The sequence below is a fragment of the Caretta caretta genome, chromosome 16 (genome assembly GCF_965140235.1).
Source record: "Caretta caretta isolate rCarCar2 chromosome 16, rCarCar1.hap1, whole genome shotgun sequence".
NCBI lineage: Eukaryota > Metazoa > Chordata > Testudines > Cheloniidae > Caretta > Caretta caretta.
The window spans coordinates 20,030,836-20,050,059 of NC_134221.1; the positions used below are offsets into that span (position 1 = coordinate 20,030,836).

A 19,224-nucleotide genomic window follows, 5' to 3' on the forward strand; every position below is an offset into this window, starting at 1 on the left:
TTTCTCTGTCCCCCATATAGCTGGAACTATAGTTAACATGCTCCAATTTGGAATGATCTCCCTGCCTAGCTCTGCTCCCATTAACAGGCAGCAGAAGCCAACTGCTTTGTCGCTGTGGAAATGGCCATAGGTAGAAATTTTGGCTGCCTCCTCGACTACTGTGCAGAGTTGCAGTAGGGGAGTTGAATCGGGCCTACCAATGGAATTTTGGCCAACCTCTTGTGCTAGAGGATTAAAAAAATAAGCACAAAATACATCAGAGGACAGCGAGAGTAGGCAAAGTGATTCCAGAGGTTAGCAAGCAGATAGTATGAAGACAAGCCAAAAATGTGGAAGTGCTCAGCTCACAGGCAGATTTATTTATATAGGGAAACAGACCCAAAACACAAAGGCTACAATTCAACAAGATACACAAAACTGCCAATGGTCCCATCCATTTTCGTGTGCTCAACATACATAACTTTAAGCATGCACTTAATCACACGGGACTACTCACATGTCTAACAACCTTGCTGAGTCAGGCCTTAGAATTTAACCGCCTGGTTCACTTCTTAGGCTGTTCAATTTTTGCAGCTCTCTCAGCTTAGATCATGAAGGCAAACCAGTCAATTTCACTTAGCTACCATCTGTTCCTAATCATGCTCCTTCCCAAGAACTCCTGCAGGAGAGCAGCATTGAAATGTTTGGGCTGTAAACACTGCAGAGGAGGTTCTCCCCTCCCTATCACAAACTGTTTCCACTGGAGTTTGATTTGCTTGTCTCATGGAAACATTTATCATCAGGCTGAAATTGTGAAAAGCTTGGTTCAAATTTGACCTGATTTTTCCCTTCTTCCTATAAGGTGATCATGGCACAGGTGATTGGACATTCAGTTGCAAGATAACCTCTGAAAGGGATTTATAGAGTCCAAGGTCAGGAGGGACCATTGGGATCATCTAGTCTGTCCTCCTGTATAACACAGGCCACAGAACGTCCCCAAAATCATTCCTAGGGCAGATCTTGTAGCAAAAACATCCAGTCTTGATTTTAAAATTGTCAGTGAATTGTCAGAGAATCCACCACGATCATTGGTAAATTGTTCCAATGGTTAATTACTCACTGTTAAAAATGTACAACTTATTTCTGGTCTGAATTTGTGTAGCTTCTAGTTCCAGCTGTTGGATTTCTTTGCTAGACCAAAGAGCCCATTATCAAATATTTGTATTTATAGATTGCAGTCAAGTTACCCCTTAACCTTCTCTTTGCTAAACTAAATAGATTGAGATCCTCGAGTCTATCACTATAAGGCACATTTTCTAATCCTTTAAACATTCTCGTGGCTCTTCTCTGAACCCTCTCCAATTTATTAACACCCTTCTTGAACTGTGGACACCAGAACTGGACACAATATGCCAGCTGTGGTTGCACCAGTGCAAATGTACGTGTGATCTTGGGCTGCTGAACCGCCCTGCAGGCTCTCTTATACGGAAAAAGAAAGCTCTTCCATAAGAATTACTCCAATTTTATCATAAAGGAAAAAAATACAGCGTGATAGTTCGTCGTCTCCAAGTTGCACTTACACACCTTTCAAGTTGCAAGTGCGTATCTTGGTAATAATTGGTTTGGACTGATTGCTGACGCTGGCAGAAAAAAGGGAAGCTGTCCTTGAATAAAGCAGCAGTAAGTGCCTCTGTCTAACTTCAAGTGATTAGAAAAATGAGACTTTGAGCCCAGCTTCTTAAATGATATCGAGTAGGAATTCTACAGGGTTTACTTAGATTATGCAGGTGTAGTGGTAAGTGATTTAATAAATAGCCTGAATGTACGCACACTCCGGTATGTTTTTTTAAATGCTATTGGAATAGAATGGAGGCTGTGAAGTTTAGCCAGATGAGGGCGTTTTTGAATGCAGGTTGCAAAGAGTGCATCAAGTTATAGCAAGATGGATAACACGAGGGTGCTGGATGAGTGGGGTTTGTTTAAATGAGGTCCAACTTTATCTAGCTTGCTTTCATGCTGGGCATACGTAGGCATTAGGTGCACTTGCATCATCTGCATAAGCAAGTTCCCTCTACAGGTTCCATAGAACTGCATCTGACCTGCTCCGTACGCATCTGCATGGCACATTCCACTGTGCACACCGTGAATGAGGTTCTGCACTAAGTCACCAACAAGCTTCTTTGCACACACTCTCCCAGGGAACGTCCCTGAAACTATTTAAAGTCAGGAGAGAGGCAGTCAAGATGGACACTAGCACATGCTTTAGCGAAACAATATAGCTTCCAGTGAGTAATAATGTGACTTCACATTAACCTTATGTTCAAGAGAAATAAAACAAGATGGAAGCGATGCAGCAAATCATTTATTCACTGTGGCCGAAGTAGCATTTTGATGCCTCTAACCTATACAGCAGTAACACTTTCAAATTTGGAGGATAAGCTAAGGCTACCTCACGATCATAATTATATCCTGGAGAATCCCTTCTGGATTCCCGGCCACAGCTTTGGAATGGCCCAGGTGTTAGAGTGCCTTTAACCAACCAAATAAGCAGAATTAGTGTTTAGAACCTTAGTCTATACACCTGTATATACAACTATATAAGGAGACACCCTGAAATCGCTGTTGAACGTGATGAGGAATCCAAGTAGAAGCTAAGGTACTGCTCATCTGTCTTTTCCCTGCTACTCTCTTCAATACATGCAAGATCTTGCTATGAATCAACAATTCTTTTCCCTGCAATGTCACTAAACACGTGAGATTCCACTGCTTTTTGGCTAAAGTACCTTGGAACATTTCACCAGCCCAGTATTGCCCGTCCAAGTATGCAAAAGTCATGAGTCAGGTCCCCAAAATCATGAGATCGTCTTAAAAAAAAAAAAGATTTAAAAAAAAAAGTGATGGATTCTTTTTATTTACCTCCTGGTTTCTGTGCCTGTAGGACACATTTGCTTTACCTTTTCAAGCTTTTCTCCAGAACCAGGAGAGCTAGAAACATCCTTTTTTTAAAAAAAAATGGAAGCGGAGAGTCTCATGCACCCCTCTCTTGAATCTAGGAGCTGGGTCTTTTTAAAAAAGCACCAACTATCATAAGACTTGTGCTAAAATCATGAGAGCTGGCGATGCCGCACGACGTCGGTGAAACTGACAGCAGAGCTCTTCATCACCTCCCGAAGTGGCAACAGCGTTCCCGTAGGAAGCCTGAATAAATTTGGGGCACTGACGTTTGATTTCCCTCACCTCTGTGTACACATGCCATGATGCTTTTCAGGTCAAGAAACCCACACGCTTTCTGCGGCGTTGATAGAATCCCCTATAAAAAAGAGAGGCGTTGGCATTTTAAAAAAAACCCTGCATATGTAAAGCTAGTATTGGGCTTTGGGAACCTTTGGACCCAACATACAGCAGCCTGATCTATCCCCCTCAATGCAAACATCCCTGAAATTCTGGGGGGAAATGCAGCTCTGAAATCTATAAATCAGGCCCATTTCTACTTATGATACACACGACCATCCATTTATGATACTCATTTCTGATAGTGACGCAGCTCAGAGTAAATATGTAACCTGTCTGAGCGGGCTTCACAAACTCATCTGAGAAGCTTTATACAGCCAAGAACCTATAATTAGTAAACATTACATCACCTATAGAGCAACAGCCAGGAGAGCTGTAATAAGGAAGTAGCGCGGAGATGGGAGTGCCTAGAGTAAGAACAAGCAACAGCATCAATATGCCACGGTTATGAGATTGTTCCTCCCTGACAAAGGGAAAGAATCACAACAGCAGTGCAGTGCTGAGAGAAGTGGACATGGAGGAACAGGTGCAGCGCAGCTAGAAGTCTGAAACGGGTGGATCAAGGTTTGAAAGCTTTTGTTCTATTTTATGTGTGCGCATTCTGTAGGTGCAGCCCCGAGAGAGGGAGGAAAAGGTGGGATTACACCCACTCCCCATTTGTACCCTCCAGATTCCAGGCTGCTCCAGGGGCTGAAATAGCCCCAGGTAAGTTAGAGCAGCCCCCAGCTGCTCTAACTTATGGCAGTCAGCCCTCATCCAGTCCACCCCCTTTGAAGTTCCACCCCTTTTCTCTGCCCCTCATGTTGCAAGGGTTTATGCTAAAAGATTATCCAATAGCACAGAAGGGAGCAAAATCACTTTGAGCTCCTTAGGCTAGAGACATTTGTTTTTTGTGGATGCAGCACTGTTTTAGCCCTGGCTGAGCCCTCTCCCCTTTTGTGGCTGGTCACCAGCCTTTGGATCCTGCCTGCTCCCAAGCTCACTAGATCTGGGCAGCATCCAGACACGGTCTTTAATTCTGGTCTCTGAGGCACACTCCTGGGGTGCACCCCTTCTTTGGGACGTGGGACCCTACAGTCCAGCTGCACTAAGCCTCAAGATCAGCACTGGACCCCATCCAGTCTCTCCAGTAGCTTATGCATGCTCCCTTAGAGCCATAAACACTCACATTATTCTTAGACGGTACAGGAGAGATACAGAGCTACACAAAACCAGCAAAGCCCTGTATGCTCTCCCTGAGTCTATGCTGACCCATTCCCTGAGTCCCTAGGCCCAGTCTGTGTGTAAGGCAAGTAGGCCACTCTTCCCCTTGCAGTCCTTCCGGTTCCTGGTGATATTTGGCTCGTGAGAGACAGGGTGGTGGTGGTGGTGGTGGGGTGTCTGATGCAGATGCTCTTAATTTAAGTTTCAGTCCCCCCTGTCAGGCAACTCACTGGACAGCTTCAAAAGCCCTAGTCAGGTGGCTAAAGTCCCAGGGCCCAGGAGACAAACTGGAGAACCAGGTTCCTTTAGCCTGGCCCCGCTGTTCTCATAAAGGAGAGTCGTTCAAAGGTGATGCCCCTTGGATGCGTCTCTCATTCAGGGTTGGACACGTAGGCCCCCTAACACAAGAGGGCAAGCCAACATGAGGGTTACAGAGTGCAGGTGTGATCAAGGTCACCCCCAAAATAGAGACAGAGCTTGGTTTTCACAGAATCAGACTGGGGGTGCAGAGTAAACGCCAAACTATCATAAGCACCTGGGAGGCACTAGTGCTCCAATAAAGGCCAGAAATCCAACCAGGAAGGCCCCTGAAAGGAGATCCAAGGAGGTGTCAGCGGGGTGAAGCAGCTAGGGGTCATGTACACACTCTGCCTTCCTCCTGAGTAGCCACCACCTGTCCCTATGGCTAAGTAACGCACATCATCGGTCAGAATATGTCATTTGGAGGGCATGGCCAGCCTTAAAGCATTGCAGAGATTGGGGGTAGCCACCCCACGATCCTCATGAAAAGTAGCCTTCAAAATGCTGCTAGATTACATATCACATAACACTGACCAAGACCCCGATCCAGCCATCCATCCCTGTTCAGCACAGCAGTGACAAGCAAGTGTTTCAATCCCATTGACATTGGTAGGACTTAAGCAGGTGCTTCAGAGTAGGGTCTGAAGTCAATGATGATTTTTATGCAGATTTAGTGATGTGGTTTTGGCTGAATGGAGCTATTGTACCAGCAGCTGCAGATGCCTTACGACATCCTGCTCCAGATCTCACAGCTTGTGGAGCTGGGACAGGCTGGTGGCTAGTGCATAGCACAGAATAGGCAGAGCAGTAACCCTTTCCTCTTGGTGTGGATCCCTGGGACAGCAGTGGGGTTTGGTGGGTTCCTTGCTGGCTCTCTGCACCTTGCCATGGGCTGCTGTGTGGTTGTGATCCTGGATGTGCAGTTGTTGAAGGAGTACACCTGAAAGTGCAGGTCTCAATACAGCTCTCTCAATACCACTCTCTCTGGCTAGTGCCCCATTGGCTATTTCTGTTCAAGCACTGGATGCTTTCTCTAATGCATTCCTTATTGAAGGAGTACAGGTGGTTCCTATTCATTCTTCAGAATTAGTTCATGGCTAAAAATTCAGATGCGGTCTCTATTTTCCCATCTTTCATAGGCAGAGACCCCAGATGCATAGATCCGGAGGGGAGATACAGGGATCACCTTGAAAACATACAGCAAACATCTCTGAGGCTGGCTCACAAACTGAAGGTACAGTGTGTACCCTAATCAAAATTAAACGTGGATTCAGTTCTCCCTGGAAAGAGATACTGGATATTCCTGTACATGCCTTAAAGCAGGTTACCGTCAGATGGCATTGTTAGTTCTACGATCACTGTGTTGCCACCTCAGGTCAACTCCCAATGACACCTACACCCAATTCCCCACTGGCAGACCCAATTCTAGTACCAACAGGCAAGACTGGATTGCCCCGGGAGACAGTGTCCTCAGCTGCAAGTGGCAGTACCCCAACCTGCTACAGCCGACGTCAATGGGAGTGTTGGTAGTGACTTCAAAAGAGCAGGACCACACCTGTAGACAATCACTCCATCTCTGTATTTTCCTCTGCCTGCAAAGTTGCACTTTGGCCCCAGCTGCTGCTGTGTGGGAGGTGAGGGTCACTAGCAGGTCTGAAACACCAAAAGGGCAGAATGAAGCCATGGCGTGAAGGCCACAGTGGTGGTGGGGATCGGTGGACATCATGGGTACTTTTTCTGTTACCCAGAATTTGTACCGATGGTGAAAGAGTCCTTGATGCTATTTCTCCAGAATTAATTAGACTTCAACCATAGGAGACATGTTCTGCCGGGGCAACCATACCGAAGCCAATAGGGTTACATGGCTGCTCATGAGAGTGGAGCTTGGCGTTGTGTGTTGAATTTGGCAAGTTACTTCCCACAGTTTTAAAAACAGTTATTACGCACAATCATTTGAAGAAAAACCCACAACACATGTTTGGACCTTGAAACTGAACTCCACTTCCTTATATGAATTATTCATCCTTTCATCCCCCCAGCCACATTTATTATCACGGGGTTTCTAGTAGAAGCTCAGCTACATGCACCAGTTTGCCTGCAGTAGCAAGAGTGCAAGGACAAGTTTTTCAGCTCTCGGCATTGTTAAGGTCCTTTTAAGAGCTCACAGTGAGGTTTTAAATTCATGGTAATGAGCTAAGAAGTCCCACAATTTTCTCCCAAATCCAGGCCGATCAGCTCCAACAGGAAGGGCGGCTGGCTATCCTGGGTGCGAAAGCAAAGCTAGAAGCTCAAGAGAACCAGAGAGCTTTGGATGAGTTGCTCAAGCATCAGTTAGCGGTAAATCTGTGTGGCCCCAGCAGCAGGAAAATGGCACCATTCCAGACTCGGCACTATCATCTTTGGAGTCATTGAGACCTGGGGCCAGCCCCTACCTGCCTCTCTCACCTGAATGAACAAAGAATGCAGACTGTGGGTATATTTCCCAAAGTACTAGAGCCCAGATCCTCAGAGGTACTTTGGGAAATACCTTTGATGATCTGGGCTCATGTCTTTTAGGTGCCTGAATCCCATAGACAGTTGGTGGGACTCAGGCGCCTTGGAAATTTTTACCCCAGGCATCTTTCTGTAGGACCTTTCACTGTAGTGTCTGAGCACTTTTCTCCTGAAGGGTTGTAAACTATTCTTTCATGCTTCTATTTAGCGCCCCATAGGCCTCCTGTCTGACCAGAACCAAGGAGTCTCCTATTAAAAAAAAGAAAAGGAATATGTGGGGAGGTTGGTGCACAGCTTGTTTTTCTGTTTTTAGGTCCCCAGGTCCTTAATTCAGGCAAAATCCCACTGGCGTCAATGGGCATTTGCCAGAGTAAGGGATCCCAGGATTTGGACCCATGTGCATGAATACAATGCCTTGGACTCAGACCCGATGTGCAGACCTAGGGCATTGCTGCATTATTAAGAATGCCATACTTTGTATGATGCTTTGACCACTACTTCTGTCCTTTTCTACTAGCGGCACTGGTAAAAGATAAACATCTCATTGGCTTTTTAAAAAGAAACACCAGGAGGTAACCACAGTATTATGGGACATGCTCATTGTCAACAGAGCAGCTTCTGTGTGAACTATCATGGGACATCTCCATATGCCTACATAATCACTTCACTGCTAGCCTCTAACTCAGTGGTTCACAACCTTTCCAGATGACTGTACCCCTTTCAGAATTCTGATTTGTCTTGCATACCCCAAAGTTTCACCTCACTTAAAAATGACTTGCTTACAAAATCAGACATAAAAATACAAAAGTGTCACAGCACACTGTTCCTGACATATTGCTGACTTTCTCATTTGTATCATAATTATAAAAAATCAACTGGAATATAAATATTGTGCTTATATTTCCGTATATTGTATATAGAGCAGTATAAACAAGTCACTGTCTGTATGAAATTTTAGTTTGTACTGACTTCGCTAGTGCTTCTTATGTAGCCTGTTGTAAAACGAGGCAAATCTCTAGATAAGTTCATGTACCCCCTGAAAGACCTCTGAATATCCCCAGGGGTACACATACCCCCCTGGTTGAGAACCACTGATCTAACTCATTAGTCAATACAACCCTTTAGGGGTCATTGGAATATGAAAAGCACGGTATAAACCCAGATTCTAGCCCATGAGAATTACAGAAAGGGCTGAAAGGTGACACCTTTTGTAAAGATCACTCATTGTCATTGGGGATTCATTCGGTTTTTACAGGGGCTGAATGGCTCCCAAGCCAGCTGTACTGTGAAGGCAAGACTTAAGCATGCTAAGACAGACCAGAGAGAATACCAATTTGAAGGTGATCCTGAAAGAGATGATACAGCTGAGGACAGGTACAGTCAGCAACATACAATGGGATGCTTGACTGCTTTACTCTACGGTTTGTTCAAGTTCAATGACTCAGGGCTTTGGAGTGTTTGAACTCTACATCGGCGAACTGTGCATCAGTAACATGTTTCTGCTGTGGATGTTCTTCAGTTTAACAAAGGGAATAGCTCACATGGCAGCTGCCCTCTACATGGGATTAGTGTCCTAACCCTTTTGATGTTTCAGTTCTCCATTATAAACTATACGTCCTCCGATTGCAAGTTTTCTCTGGCCTGATTTTTGCCCAGATCCTGAAGGGAAACATCTCTGCCATGGGCAGTGAGTATCATAGGCTAGGGGAGGCTGAGCCTCCCCAAACAGCCCAGCATGGCCCTGCCCGGCGCTCCAGGGTTGGGGGCCACTCTGCCCGCCCAGGGCTCTGGGCCCAGAGGCAGCCACTGGCCATGGTGGGGTGCTCTGGCAGTAGAGGTGGGGGGCCGAAGAAGCCTCGGGCAGAAGGGGAGGGGCCAGGAGCTAGCCCCCCACAACGGCCGGGCCAGTTCACCTACCGCCCATGATCTTTGCTGTATTTTCTGTGGCAGGAAAAATTGCGTTTAACTATAGCTCAAAGATCTCATTTATTATTTTGGTGAACAGGAACATCCTTTCCTCAATTCCTTTGATTTACAGTCAGGTATCTTGGATAAACCATATATGGCTACCTGCTGAAGAGAAGGAGTATCCATTTTGACCAGCATTGTCAAGGAGCATTTTTCTAAGTGCACATTTTAATACTCATTTAAAGTACTTGAGAACTGGTTCCAAGCTCACACTGAGCTAAGTACCAGAAAAGAAGTTTTCATATATATAGATGATCCACTATAGAATAAATATTACTAACACGCTGTTATGAAAGGTACTTGAGATCAACTGAGGAAGAGTGCTCTCTAAGAGCTAGGTATTATTATTGTTCCTGGCAGCTAATACACCAAAATATCATGTAAGAATGTGTTTCTCCCCCCCGCGGTAGCTTTAGAGCACAGTCTCCAAAACAATCTGCACTGAAAACTGAAATCAACTGCAATGTGATGGATGCCATAAAAGCCACAGAGAGAAAATCCACTGGGGAAATGAACCTGGATTCCTCAACCCAGCAACAAGGTGACCATCCAGTTAGGTGATTTAGTGGCATTTGGGGGCAAATCTACAGATGCCCTACAGTGGCACCAGAAGTGGAGCAGTATTTTGGGGTTGGGCAGGGATTTCATCAAATTTCTTACTGCACCTTTGAAAATTTTGCCCCAAATGATTTAACTCACCATATATATGAATAGTCAGAACAGTATCTTTATATCCTCTAATCACTCTACAGACATTAACCCTCAGAACACCCTGGGAGTTGAGTCAGCTGGTGTCATTAACCTTATTTATAGAACAGCAGGGAAATCAGAGAAAAAAAGATTAAGTGACTTTCCTAAGGTCACAGAAGGAGTCAATGTCAAAGCAGTGATTACAACACATGAATGTGTGGCAGGCTTCTGACCCCGTGCTCAGATTGTCTCGTATTCTGGAATGGAAGCTAACTAGCCTAGAATGCAGTATGAACTGATCTGTTTGGAAGCATATTAGAAAGCTAAATTGTTTAGCTATAATCTATATTTTTTACAACCACGCTATAAAGTTTCGAAATGGGATACATCACTTTTCTCCCCTCCCTCCCCAATATGAAGAAATATTTTACTTACAGTGACTTTAATGTTCTCTTTCTTTAGGATCCCTGTTTGCAAAGCATGGTGACTCTTTGCACATACATCAATCCTTGAATCCTTTGCCTCCTTCAGTAAATCAGCCCAACAACAAGACACTCACAGCAGATGATTCAGGAGACAGCAGTGTACACATGGATTCCACAAGCGAGGTACTTGGGCTCCAGAGTTCCTCTCCTGCTAGTCATTGCACATGGCGTCACCCATGTGTCTTTTAATTGCAATGCCACACTTGTGGGACATCCAACAGCTTCCCCCTAATAAATCCAGCCCTCTGCTTCTGCCTTCAGTGGAGTGAAATCAGTCAGTTCTATGGAGGGTCCAGCACCTTTTGCCGTTTTAGTTTGACAATGGCCGAGCAGTACTTGAGGGAAGAAGAACTACGAGCCCGGCACCAGACTGCCCTCCTTCGACTCAGAGAAAAAGCCCTTCAGGAGAAAACTAAGGCAGAGCTGGCCTGGCTGGAGCATCAGAAACGGTGAGCCCATTTTGCATACCCTTTCCTTATTTCAGTACATGGTAAACACACTGTCTGACTGTAACAGACCAGTCAGAACAAGGCAGCTTGGCTCTGCCCACTAAGGGGAGCTTATACCCTCTTCATGGTGGGCTACCTTGTAAAAGCAGAGACGTAAACATCCTGCCCCTTTACAGGGCAAATTAAGGTACAACCAAGCTTCCCCACAGCCAGAAGGGACAAGACCCAGCTTGTTTCAACCACATCCAAAGCCTGGCTTTACTCCAGCTAAGCTCTTCTTATTTGCAGCTTGGCTCCCCACAGCAAATGCCTCCTGTAGTGGGCTGGAGCTGGAGGTAATTAATAAATTCCCCACAGCTGACCCAGCCTTGCAGGGAAGGTAGATGCAATTCTTCTTCTAACCAGAGTGACCATTAACCCCTTTCCTGCCAGCCTCCAGTCAGGCATACATAAGATGAAAGCCACGCCATGAGCCTGAACTGGAACCCCTCACCATCTCCTGGATTTTGGGTTAGCTTCCCTGTGAGTTAGGGAAGTACAATTATCCCCATTTCACAGATGGGGAACTGAGGCAGAGAGAGAGACATGCAAGGTCACCCAGGGTGGCTGTGGTAGAACAAAGAATTGAACCCCAGTTGTCTGAAGGCCAAGCTAATGCCCTAACCATTGCACCAGCTTTCATCTACGATATGGAGCATGCCAAAAAGCAAAATATATTATTACTAAGGGCTGGGCTTGAGGGAAGGGCTCTCTCAGGGACTTATGAAGGACTAAGCTTTGCTTGCTAAAGTGGCTGCTCTGAGTCCAAGCTGGTAGTCACTGGGAGTTGTTATCATCTGGGGGCTGTTTGGTGGCCTGAGTGAAATAAGTTTGCTGGGTGTCACTCCACAGAGTCTGCATCACAATACATAGATATTAAGGGCCAGATGTCCAAAAGATTCCAGGCCCCATTTAGGCATCTGAAATGAAGTGATCAAATTTTCAAACCAGTTAATCATCCAGCAGTTCCTACTGCTCTCCGGGGGGAAGGCAGAATCTCCATTGCTGTCAATGAGAGCTGCAGTATGCTGGGCACATCTGGAAACCTGGCCATCTTGCAGAGAGGTACAAGGTGAAATGGGCTGTGAATACTGAAGTATCTTCTCATTCTCCAGATGGGGTTGAGCTACGGGCAGGGCAGCGTGGTAAGCCTTGCACTGATGTACCTGTTCTGGGGATAAAGACATCACTCCAGGCCCCAGCCCTGTCATGGGGACACCTGTCATGGGCATTGCATTCACACATCCAAATGTCCGTCTGGTAGTGATTTTGGTCTCCACCTTGCTTTCAGCTGTCTGGATAATCTGCGAGACAGAGAGGAAGTGTCTGCCGTAGCTGAGAAGCAGCACAAAATCCTAACCAGGCTGAAGCAAGAGCAGGTAATGTTATTGCAGTTACACAATCCAGCTTTCTTCTTGAAAAACAAGGGGAAGATTTAACACTCAGCGCTGATGAGAATCTCACGAACAGTAGTAAAGGAGTACATAGTGTTGTAGCACAGACTTCATAATATACTTCACTGATGTTAATTTTTGTACCTCAAATATGTTATTTTATGCCATGGACTGTACTCTATATGTTGTAAAGAAGCAGGAAACACCATTTCTCTCTGCAACTCCAGTGTTACTGCAGTTATCTACTCTTAGTGTATACACCCAGATTATATGAGGTGTTTAGGATTCCATTGCTGAGATACAGGAAATTAGCCAACAGCTAGTGGTGGTCTTGTGGCTAAAACACAGCCATGGGAGTCAGATCTAGATTCTGTTCCCGACTCTGCTGTAGATTCCTCTGTGACTTGGGACAAGTCCCATGCAATCAGATTTTTCAGAAGTGGCCTGTCATTCTGGGGGCCTGCCCAGCCTTATATGCCTTGAAGGAGTCTGATTTGCAGAGCAGCTGAGCACCCACAGCTCTAACGGCTTCATTTTGGAGTTGTGGGAGCCCAGCCCACCTGAAAACTAGGCCCGGGTTGTCTCAAGTTGGGCAAGCAACAACCAAGTTATCCAGAATTAGTGATCACCTTTGAAAAGTTGACCCAATGGCCTGACTTTCAGAGGTGCTTGTTTCATGAGCAATACGTGTTGCAGTGAGCAGATAGAGTCATAGGACAGAGATCTTTACTGAAGCACCTGGAGAGAGGCTTGTGTCTCTAATAGCAACCTGGCCTAGCATGCTCACCTGAGCCCCTGGTGTCTCACCAAATAGGTCCCTCATAAAACCTGACCCTCTTTCTTCAGTCCCTGTTATACTACAGTGTTGAGCACTGGTGCTCTCTCTGATTGAAACGGGATCTGCAGGTACTTAGCACCTTGGAAAATCAGGCCCAAGTGGGCAGTGGGAGCCAGCGTCAAAGCTTGAGATTGAAGTGTGGAGTTTCTGGCTCCCATGTGCTACTAGACCATGCCTCACTCTCACCTCTCCCAGCCCCCCAGTTTTCTCTGTGCATGCTTTCATCAACATTCAGGACAGTTTGCCACTTTCTGATAACTCTGTGAAACATTTCCTTTACCTGTTTGCCAGTAATCTCCCGTATCTGGGCACAAGTCAGCAAGCACTGCTCAAAGCAAAGACTGAAAAAATTGTACACCAAAATGCACATAAAAATAGCTATGCATATTGAATACCCAAAATACACTTTAATTGCAATATTTCCACCTGTTACTAATAATAATAAACTGACCTGTAGGCCATTTTCATGTGTATTTGTATTTTAACTGTAATTTACGCTCCCCCCTCTTCGCTGTCTGTTCTGTGCAGGCGGAAATCCAGCACCTGCGAAATATCTACAGGGCAGCTCACCAGGAGAGAAAGCTGCTATTAAAACAGCAGAGAGAAATCTTACTGATGCAGGAGTCAACAGCACAACTCCAGCGGGAGCTGCATGGGTTGGCACAAGGGCCTCAGGTTAACAGAACCCTTAAAAGGCTACAGTAACATTTGGCACGGCAGATTTGGGGGCGTTACAAGTAGAGGAAAGTCATGGGTTTGGTATCTTATTAACTGCAGTAATGAAGCTAAAGCAACGATAAATGTTGCTATGGTATTGACTCCTATAGGAAAAGAGGAATGATATTTTACTTGCCCATTAAAAAAATTACTTGCCTCAACAAGCTGGTGAATACAGTTTTGCAGAGTTGGTATCAGCTGCGCTGGAGGCCTGGCATGGGTAAATTTCACTCCACCCTAGCGGCCTTTGAGCATCAGCATATAAATGCTCTGCCCCACAGAAAAGGGATGCACATATGATGTGACAGAATTGAGAGAGGAAAGGCACATGGGATTAATGTTCTAGCCCTTCGCTTCAAAAATATCAGTGCAAATGAATGTGACACCTCACCATAATCTGGGCGGGGGGTCTTTCAATCTGGCAGAATCTGGCATTGGTAATACCAGCTTTGCTCAAAAGAGGTACATGTCCAAGATAGCAGATCTGTTGCCCACGCTCCACTCCCAAAGAGCCACAATACAGAGGATGCACACCCCTTTCAGTGGGCTCCTGAAATCTTTCCTCCTCTATACAGCAGGACTGCAGGGGTTCCACAGTAAAAAGGGCCCTCCACACCTGCAGAAAAGGGCTCAGGATTCAGGATTTCCTTGCATCAGAACCAATCTAGTGTAACACCACTATCTTCAGCCAATGCAGATTTATACTGGTGTATCAGTATAGCCCATTACATATATTTTAAGGGTAGCATTTTCAAAAGCATTCAGTGAGGGCTTTGGCCGAACCTTGCTCCCATTAAAGTCAATGGGAGTTTACTGGTTATTCTTTCAGCCTGTTAAGAGGCAGGGACTAGAGGTTGCAGTAGTCCCTTGGAATGGAAAATGACTGAAATCAGAACCGACACTCATTGAAGAAACCCAGGTAAACTCTTATGCATTGCCCTGTTCCTTTTAGTTTACAAACAGCTCAGCAGACCTTGAAGAAGCAATAAACCAGAAGAAGACTGGGACAATTTCCAGTCCAGCAATATCGTCCATGCCAGCAGAAGCTACAGCATACTCACAAAGGCCTGTTCTGTCAAGGAATGGAAACTGGTGTGCCCAGTTAAATAATACACAAAGCAGGAAATATCAGAGGTCGGTAATAGCTTTTAAATTCTTTTTTACAGTTATGGTTACTGATAAACCAGCTGGGGAAAGGATGTGTGTTGCTATACCCCAGCTAACTGACCACTCATTAAAGCCAGGCATTGAGACTCACTAACATAGCTAATTAAGCGTCCAGCACTCCTGAGAGATATATAAGGGACTTGTCATGGTTACACAGAACATGTGGGACACACTGCTACAGCTGCTGAGCAGCGTACAGCAATAACACACAATAGGTTAGGACAGAAAGGGAGCCTGTGCCCAGTTGATACAGCAGTGGGAGTTTCTGTAGGCAGAATGCAGTTATGTGAGTTGGAATTTGGAGATGAAGAAAGGGCTATATGATCTCTAATGACGAGCTATAGTGGAACCACGCTACTATAATTCATCTGAAAGATATCCCCTCCAGAAACAGTGGTGCACGCTCCTTTGCTGGCACGTGGGTCCAACAGGCAGGTGTCTGAACTGTCTTCATGGTCTCCCATCTAAGTACCTGCCACTCCCATTGACTCCAAATGGAGTAGTGGGTGCTCAGCACTTCTGAAAATAAGATCTAAAAAACACTCCTGGGATTTCATACATACCCACTGAACAGCAGCCTTCCAAAGCAGGCTGATATATATATATCTTATATGTGTAATATAGGGAAATATAAATTACACCTCTCTCTATATAAAGGAGACTCACTCATTATAACTAAGAGCCAGTCTAGCAGGCTGGTGAGTTAGCACTGGGCATTTACTTAGCTTCCCAGAGGGAAAGGCTTTCAAATAAATCTCTGCATGAAAGTGATCTATAATTCATGTTGTTATTGATTACAAGTCACAGGAATCGTTAGGAAGGTTTCTTGGCTGGACTTTCACTTCTTATTACTGACAAGTTTGCTCATAGTGGAAGAGTAAATATTAGCCCAAGTCCACAGCAGACAGGGCCTAGTACCCAAACTGTGGCTGCGTACCCAGCCTGTACCCAGATGTACCCAAACTGTGGCTGCGTACCCAGCCTGTACCCAGATGTACCCAAACTGTGGCTGCGTTGTTGTATACTGATCTGGTTCACGTGTAAGAATACAGAACGGTAAGCATGCTATCTGTTCACCAGTGCAGGTGCATTAATATTTTATACTGATCAGGATAATAATTAAAAGCAATTGGCATTCTCTGTTACTGTCTTAGAGCTGTTGTGGGGGTAGGCAGTAGAGCAACACTTACAAAATTAAGGCAAAATTAAAATAATGTTTCAAACTGCCCAGACGTAACAAGTAAACGCTGATATTCCGACAGCAGTGCTGCTGTTCGGTTGTGTGAGTGGATCAGGCTGGTATCCAGGTGCTGCATTCCAGAGCCTGTAAAGAGCCGCCTGTGATATCTGACTGCATAACTTTCTGCTTCCAGGCTGCTTCAAAACTCCTTGCAACGTTGGCTCATTTGGAAAGAGGCTAAAACCATCTCTCGAGCCTCACCCAAACAGGAAATGTTGCAACAGTGGTGCCCCAGTTTAATAGGAAAACGTTAACAGCAGAGGAAATCCTATATTGTTTTTTCAGCATTCTCCTACAGGACTTGGGGCCTGATCCATAGCTCATTGAGGTCAATGGAAAATTTCCTGTTGCCTTAAGCGGGGTTTGGAACAGATACTATACGTATTTTTATGCAGAGCAGGACTAGATATTGCTGTAAATTTAAGCAAATCTATACCACTTCCTCATGATTATTGCTTTTTCTCCATTTTTCATCCTAAAGAATTATACTTGTTAAGTTTTATTCTGTATAGTGGCTTTAATCTGAATGTTTTACACTGTTTATAATAATTATAAAAGGAAACAAAAATAATAAAAACGATTATGTAATCATGTTATATTGTCAAATAACAGTTTTCAGCTAAGGAGTCAAATACATCTTCTGAAATGTATTTCCAATTGTAATTTTAAGGATTGGTGATATTAGATGGTTTATATGACCACCTAAAACCATTTTGTCCAAATTAAAAAAGAGAAAATAAAAAATATATATTTCACGGCTATCCAATAGCTGATTAATTCCTAGAAGCGAAGATAGTTAGTTTTAGCCCAATGGATAACATATGAAAAGTGTTTCAGTGTTTTTATAGTAAATGGCTAGTATGCACCACTGCCCTCTGCTGGGTGGAATCAAATTGCTCAACTATGTGTCATGGAGCCTGTACCGCTAACAGTTAATGGAGAATCTCCTTTAATTCAAATGGTAGAGCTCTATGCCTTTGGAGTAGGTGGATATGAGTTCTATTTCCTAGTCCCTTTTAAGTTCAAAGCCATTTCAGTGACCAACATGTGAAGTTCAAATAGCCACAGATTTGTTATGTTAGATTTTTTCATATAAAATAACTGTTGAAATCTAGCAAATCATTGCTGACTTGAGTGGGAGCAGCATGTGGGCATCAAGGGCTAGAATTTGGTCCTATACTTTGCTTTCCTTGATGCTGCTGATTTATTTATTTTTTTAGTCTTCCACTGTGTATGGGTGAGAGGGTGGGAATTTCAGCTATGCAAAACCCAGCAATAGATGAGATGACGGCAAAATGCCATTTTTTTGCTAACTGTATTTGGAATGGAAAAGCAAATGCTCCATGCAGGGAGTATTACTGACTTCAATATTCTGCTGCTCTTTCTACAACTATACCCACATAAGCATTCTCCAGCCTCTAAGAAGGACTTGCAGTAGCCTTTGATACGTACCTTTATTGACTTCCCCTGGGTTTGTCATGATTAATTGGCAACCATGAATCCAACCTGAAATCATTAATTGCTTGTCTAATTGTGTACAGATTTCCTACTGAGAAAGAGAAAACATCGCTGCAATGCAGGCAACAGGCAGAGGTGCCTCAGAGGTGGAAGCAATGGTCAGGAGCACAAGACCCTGCGGTGTTTGAAACAATGGACAAGGAACCATGTGATTCCAGTGATCAAAGCACAGGCCCACTCGTGATGGATAAAGACTCTGAAAACACAGGTATGCAATACAAAAGCTTCCATGCCAGAACCATCCCAATTGAGTGGCATGACCACTCAGTCAAAACAAGCAAACGTGGTAGAAGTTGAAAGCTGAAACCCTCCATGTAGCACTTTAAATGATCTGTTAAAAGGGGACAGTTAATTCAAGGCCACAAGACTGGCTTCAAGCCTGAGCTTGATAAGTTTATGGAGGGGATGGTATGATGAGACTGTCTACAATGGCATTACAGGCAATCTGCGACTATTGGTAGCAAATATCCCCAACGGCCTGTGATGGGACACTAGTTGGGGAGGGCTCTGAGTTACTACAGAGAATTCTTTCCCAGGTGTCTGGCTGGTGGTGTGTCTTGCTGAAATGCTCAGGGTCTAACTGATAGTCACATTTGGAGTCGGGAAGAAATTTCCCCCGAGGTCAGATTGGCAGAGACCCTGGGGGTTTTTTTGCCTTCCTCTGCAGCATGGGGTACAGGTCATTTGCAGGTTTACATGAGAGTAAATGGTGGATTCTCTGTAACTTGAAGTCTTTAAACCATGATCTGAGGATTTCAGTAACTCAGCCAGAGATTATGGGTCTGTTACAAGAGTGGGTGGGTGAGGTTCTGTGGCCTGCAATGTGCAGGAGCTCAGACTAGACGATCGTGATGGACCCTTCTGGCCATAAAGTCTATGAGTGTAAGTCTCAACCCTCATTTGAACCAATGTAAAATATTTCTGTTGGACTAGGTTTGCTACATTTTGGTGTCCTAAGTAGACCTTGCCACAATTATCCATGTTTTTGTCATCGCCAGATTGGATTTCTGGATTATGGTCTACTCAAGAGTTACTAGGGAGCGTCAACCACTGCAGAATGGTTTCACTCTTATAACACAGTGTAACTTGGTTAAGAGGATAGATTTAAACACTAGTTCTAGGGGAATTAAATAGATGTCAAACTGGTTTCTTTAGGGCCACGAAATCACAACATAAGAAGCTAAAGAATGCTGGAACCAGAAGATAGTATAAATACAAATGGGTCTTTTGCAGACAGGCAGTACATTTTATGTGCCGCACAGTTGGTTGCAGTATACAGAATGCAGCTTGATAATGTTGGGCTGGCAGACAGTTGATATGCATGTCCAGAGGTTATGTTCCAGGTTTATGATGTTGCATAATGCACCCCATATATTTTGTGTCATCTGCATTGCATTCAGAGAGTGAACTCCTGGCCCTATTGAAGCCAATGGCAAAACTTTCATTGACTTCA

The 19,224-nt window shown here is 44.6% G+C and overlaps 2 protein-coding genes across 4 annotated transcripts in view; one reads left to right on the plus strand and one right to left on the minus strand.

Annotated features, from left to right (window-relative positions):
* The window catches only part of GPSM1 (G protein signaling modulator 1), a 214,140-nt gene extending 203,761 nt beyond the window's left edge, over positions 1-10,379 (minus strand). The window contains exon 1 of the mRNA XM_048822354.2: positions 10,360-10,379. The gene's annotated coding sequence lies outside the window, so the exon portion shown is untranslated. The remainder of the gene's footprint in view (positions 1-10,359) is intronic.
* Positions 1-19,224, plus strand: part of CCDC187 (coiled-coil domain containing 187) — a 71,392-nt gene that overhangs the window by 36,447 nt on the left and 15,721 nt on the right. For all 3 annotated transcript variants that reach the window (XM_075120502.1, XM_075120504.1, XM_075120503.1), the window contains 10 exons: positions 5,913-6,007; positions 7,000-7,110; positions 8,522-8,640; positions 9,645-9,775; positions 10,387-10,532; positions 10,671-10,858; positions 12,189-12,276; positions 13,658-13,804; positions 14,799-14,980; positions 17,795-17,979. In XM_075120502.1, coding sequence (XP_074976603.1) covers positions 5,913-6,007; positions 7,000-7,110; positions 8,522-8,640; positions 9,645-9,775; positions 10,387-10,532; positions 10,671-10,858; positions 12,189-12,276; positions 13,658-13,804; positions 14,799-14,980; positions 17,795-17,979 — 1,392 coding nt within the window. The remainder of the gene's footprint in view (positions 1-5,912; positions 6,008-6,999; positions 7,111-8,521; positions 8,641-9,644; positions 9,776-10,386; positions 10,533-10,670; positions 10,859-12,188; positions 12,277-13,657; positions 13,805-14,798; positions 14,981-17,794; positions 17,980-19,224) is intronic.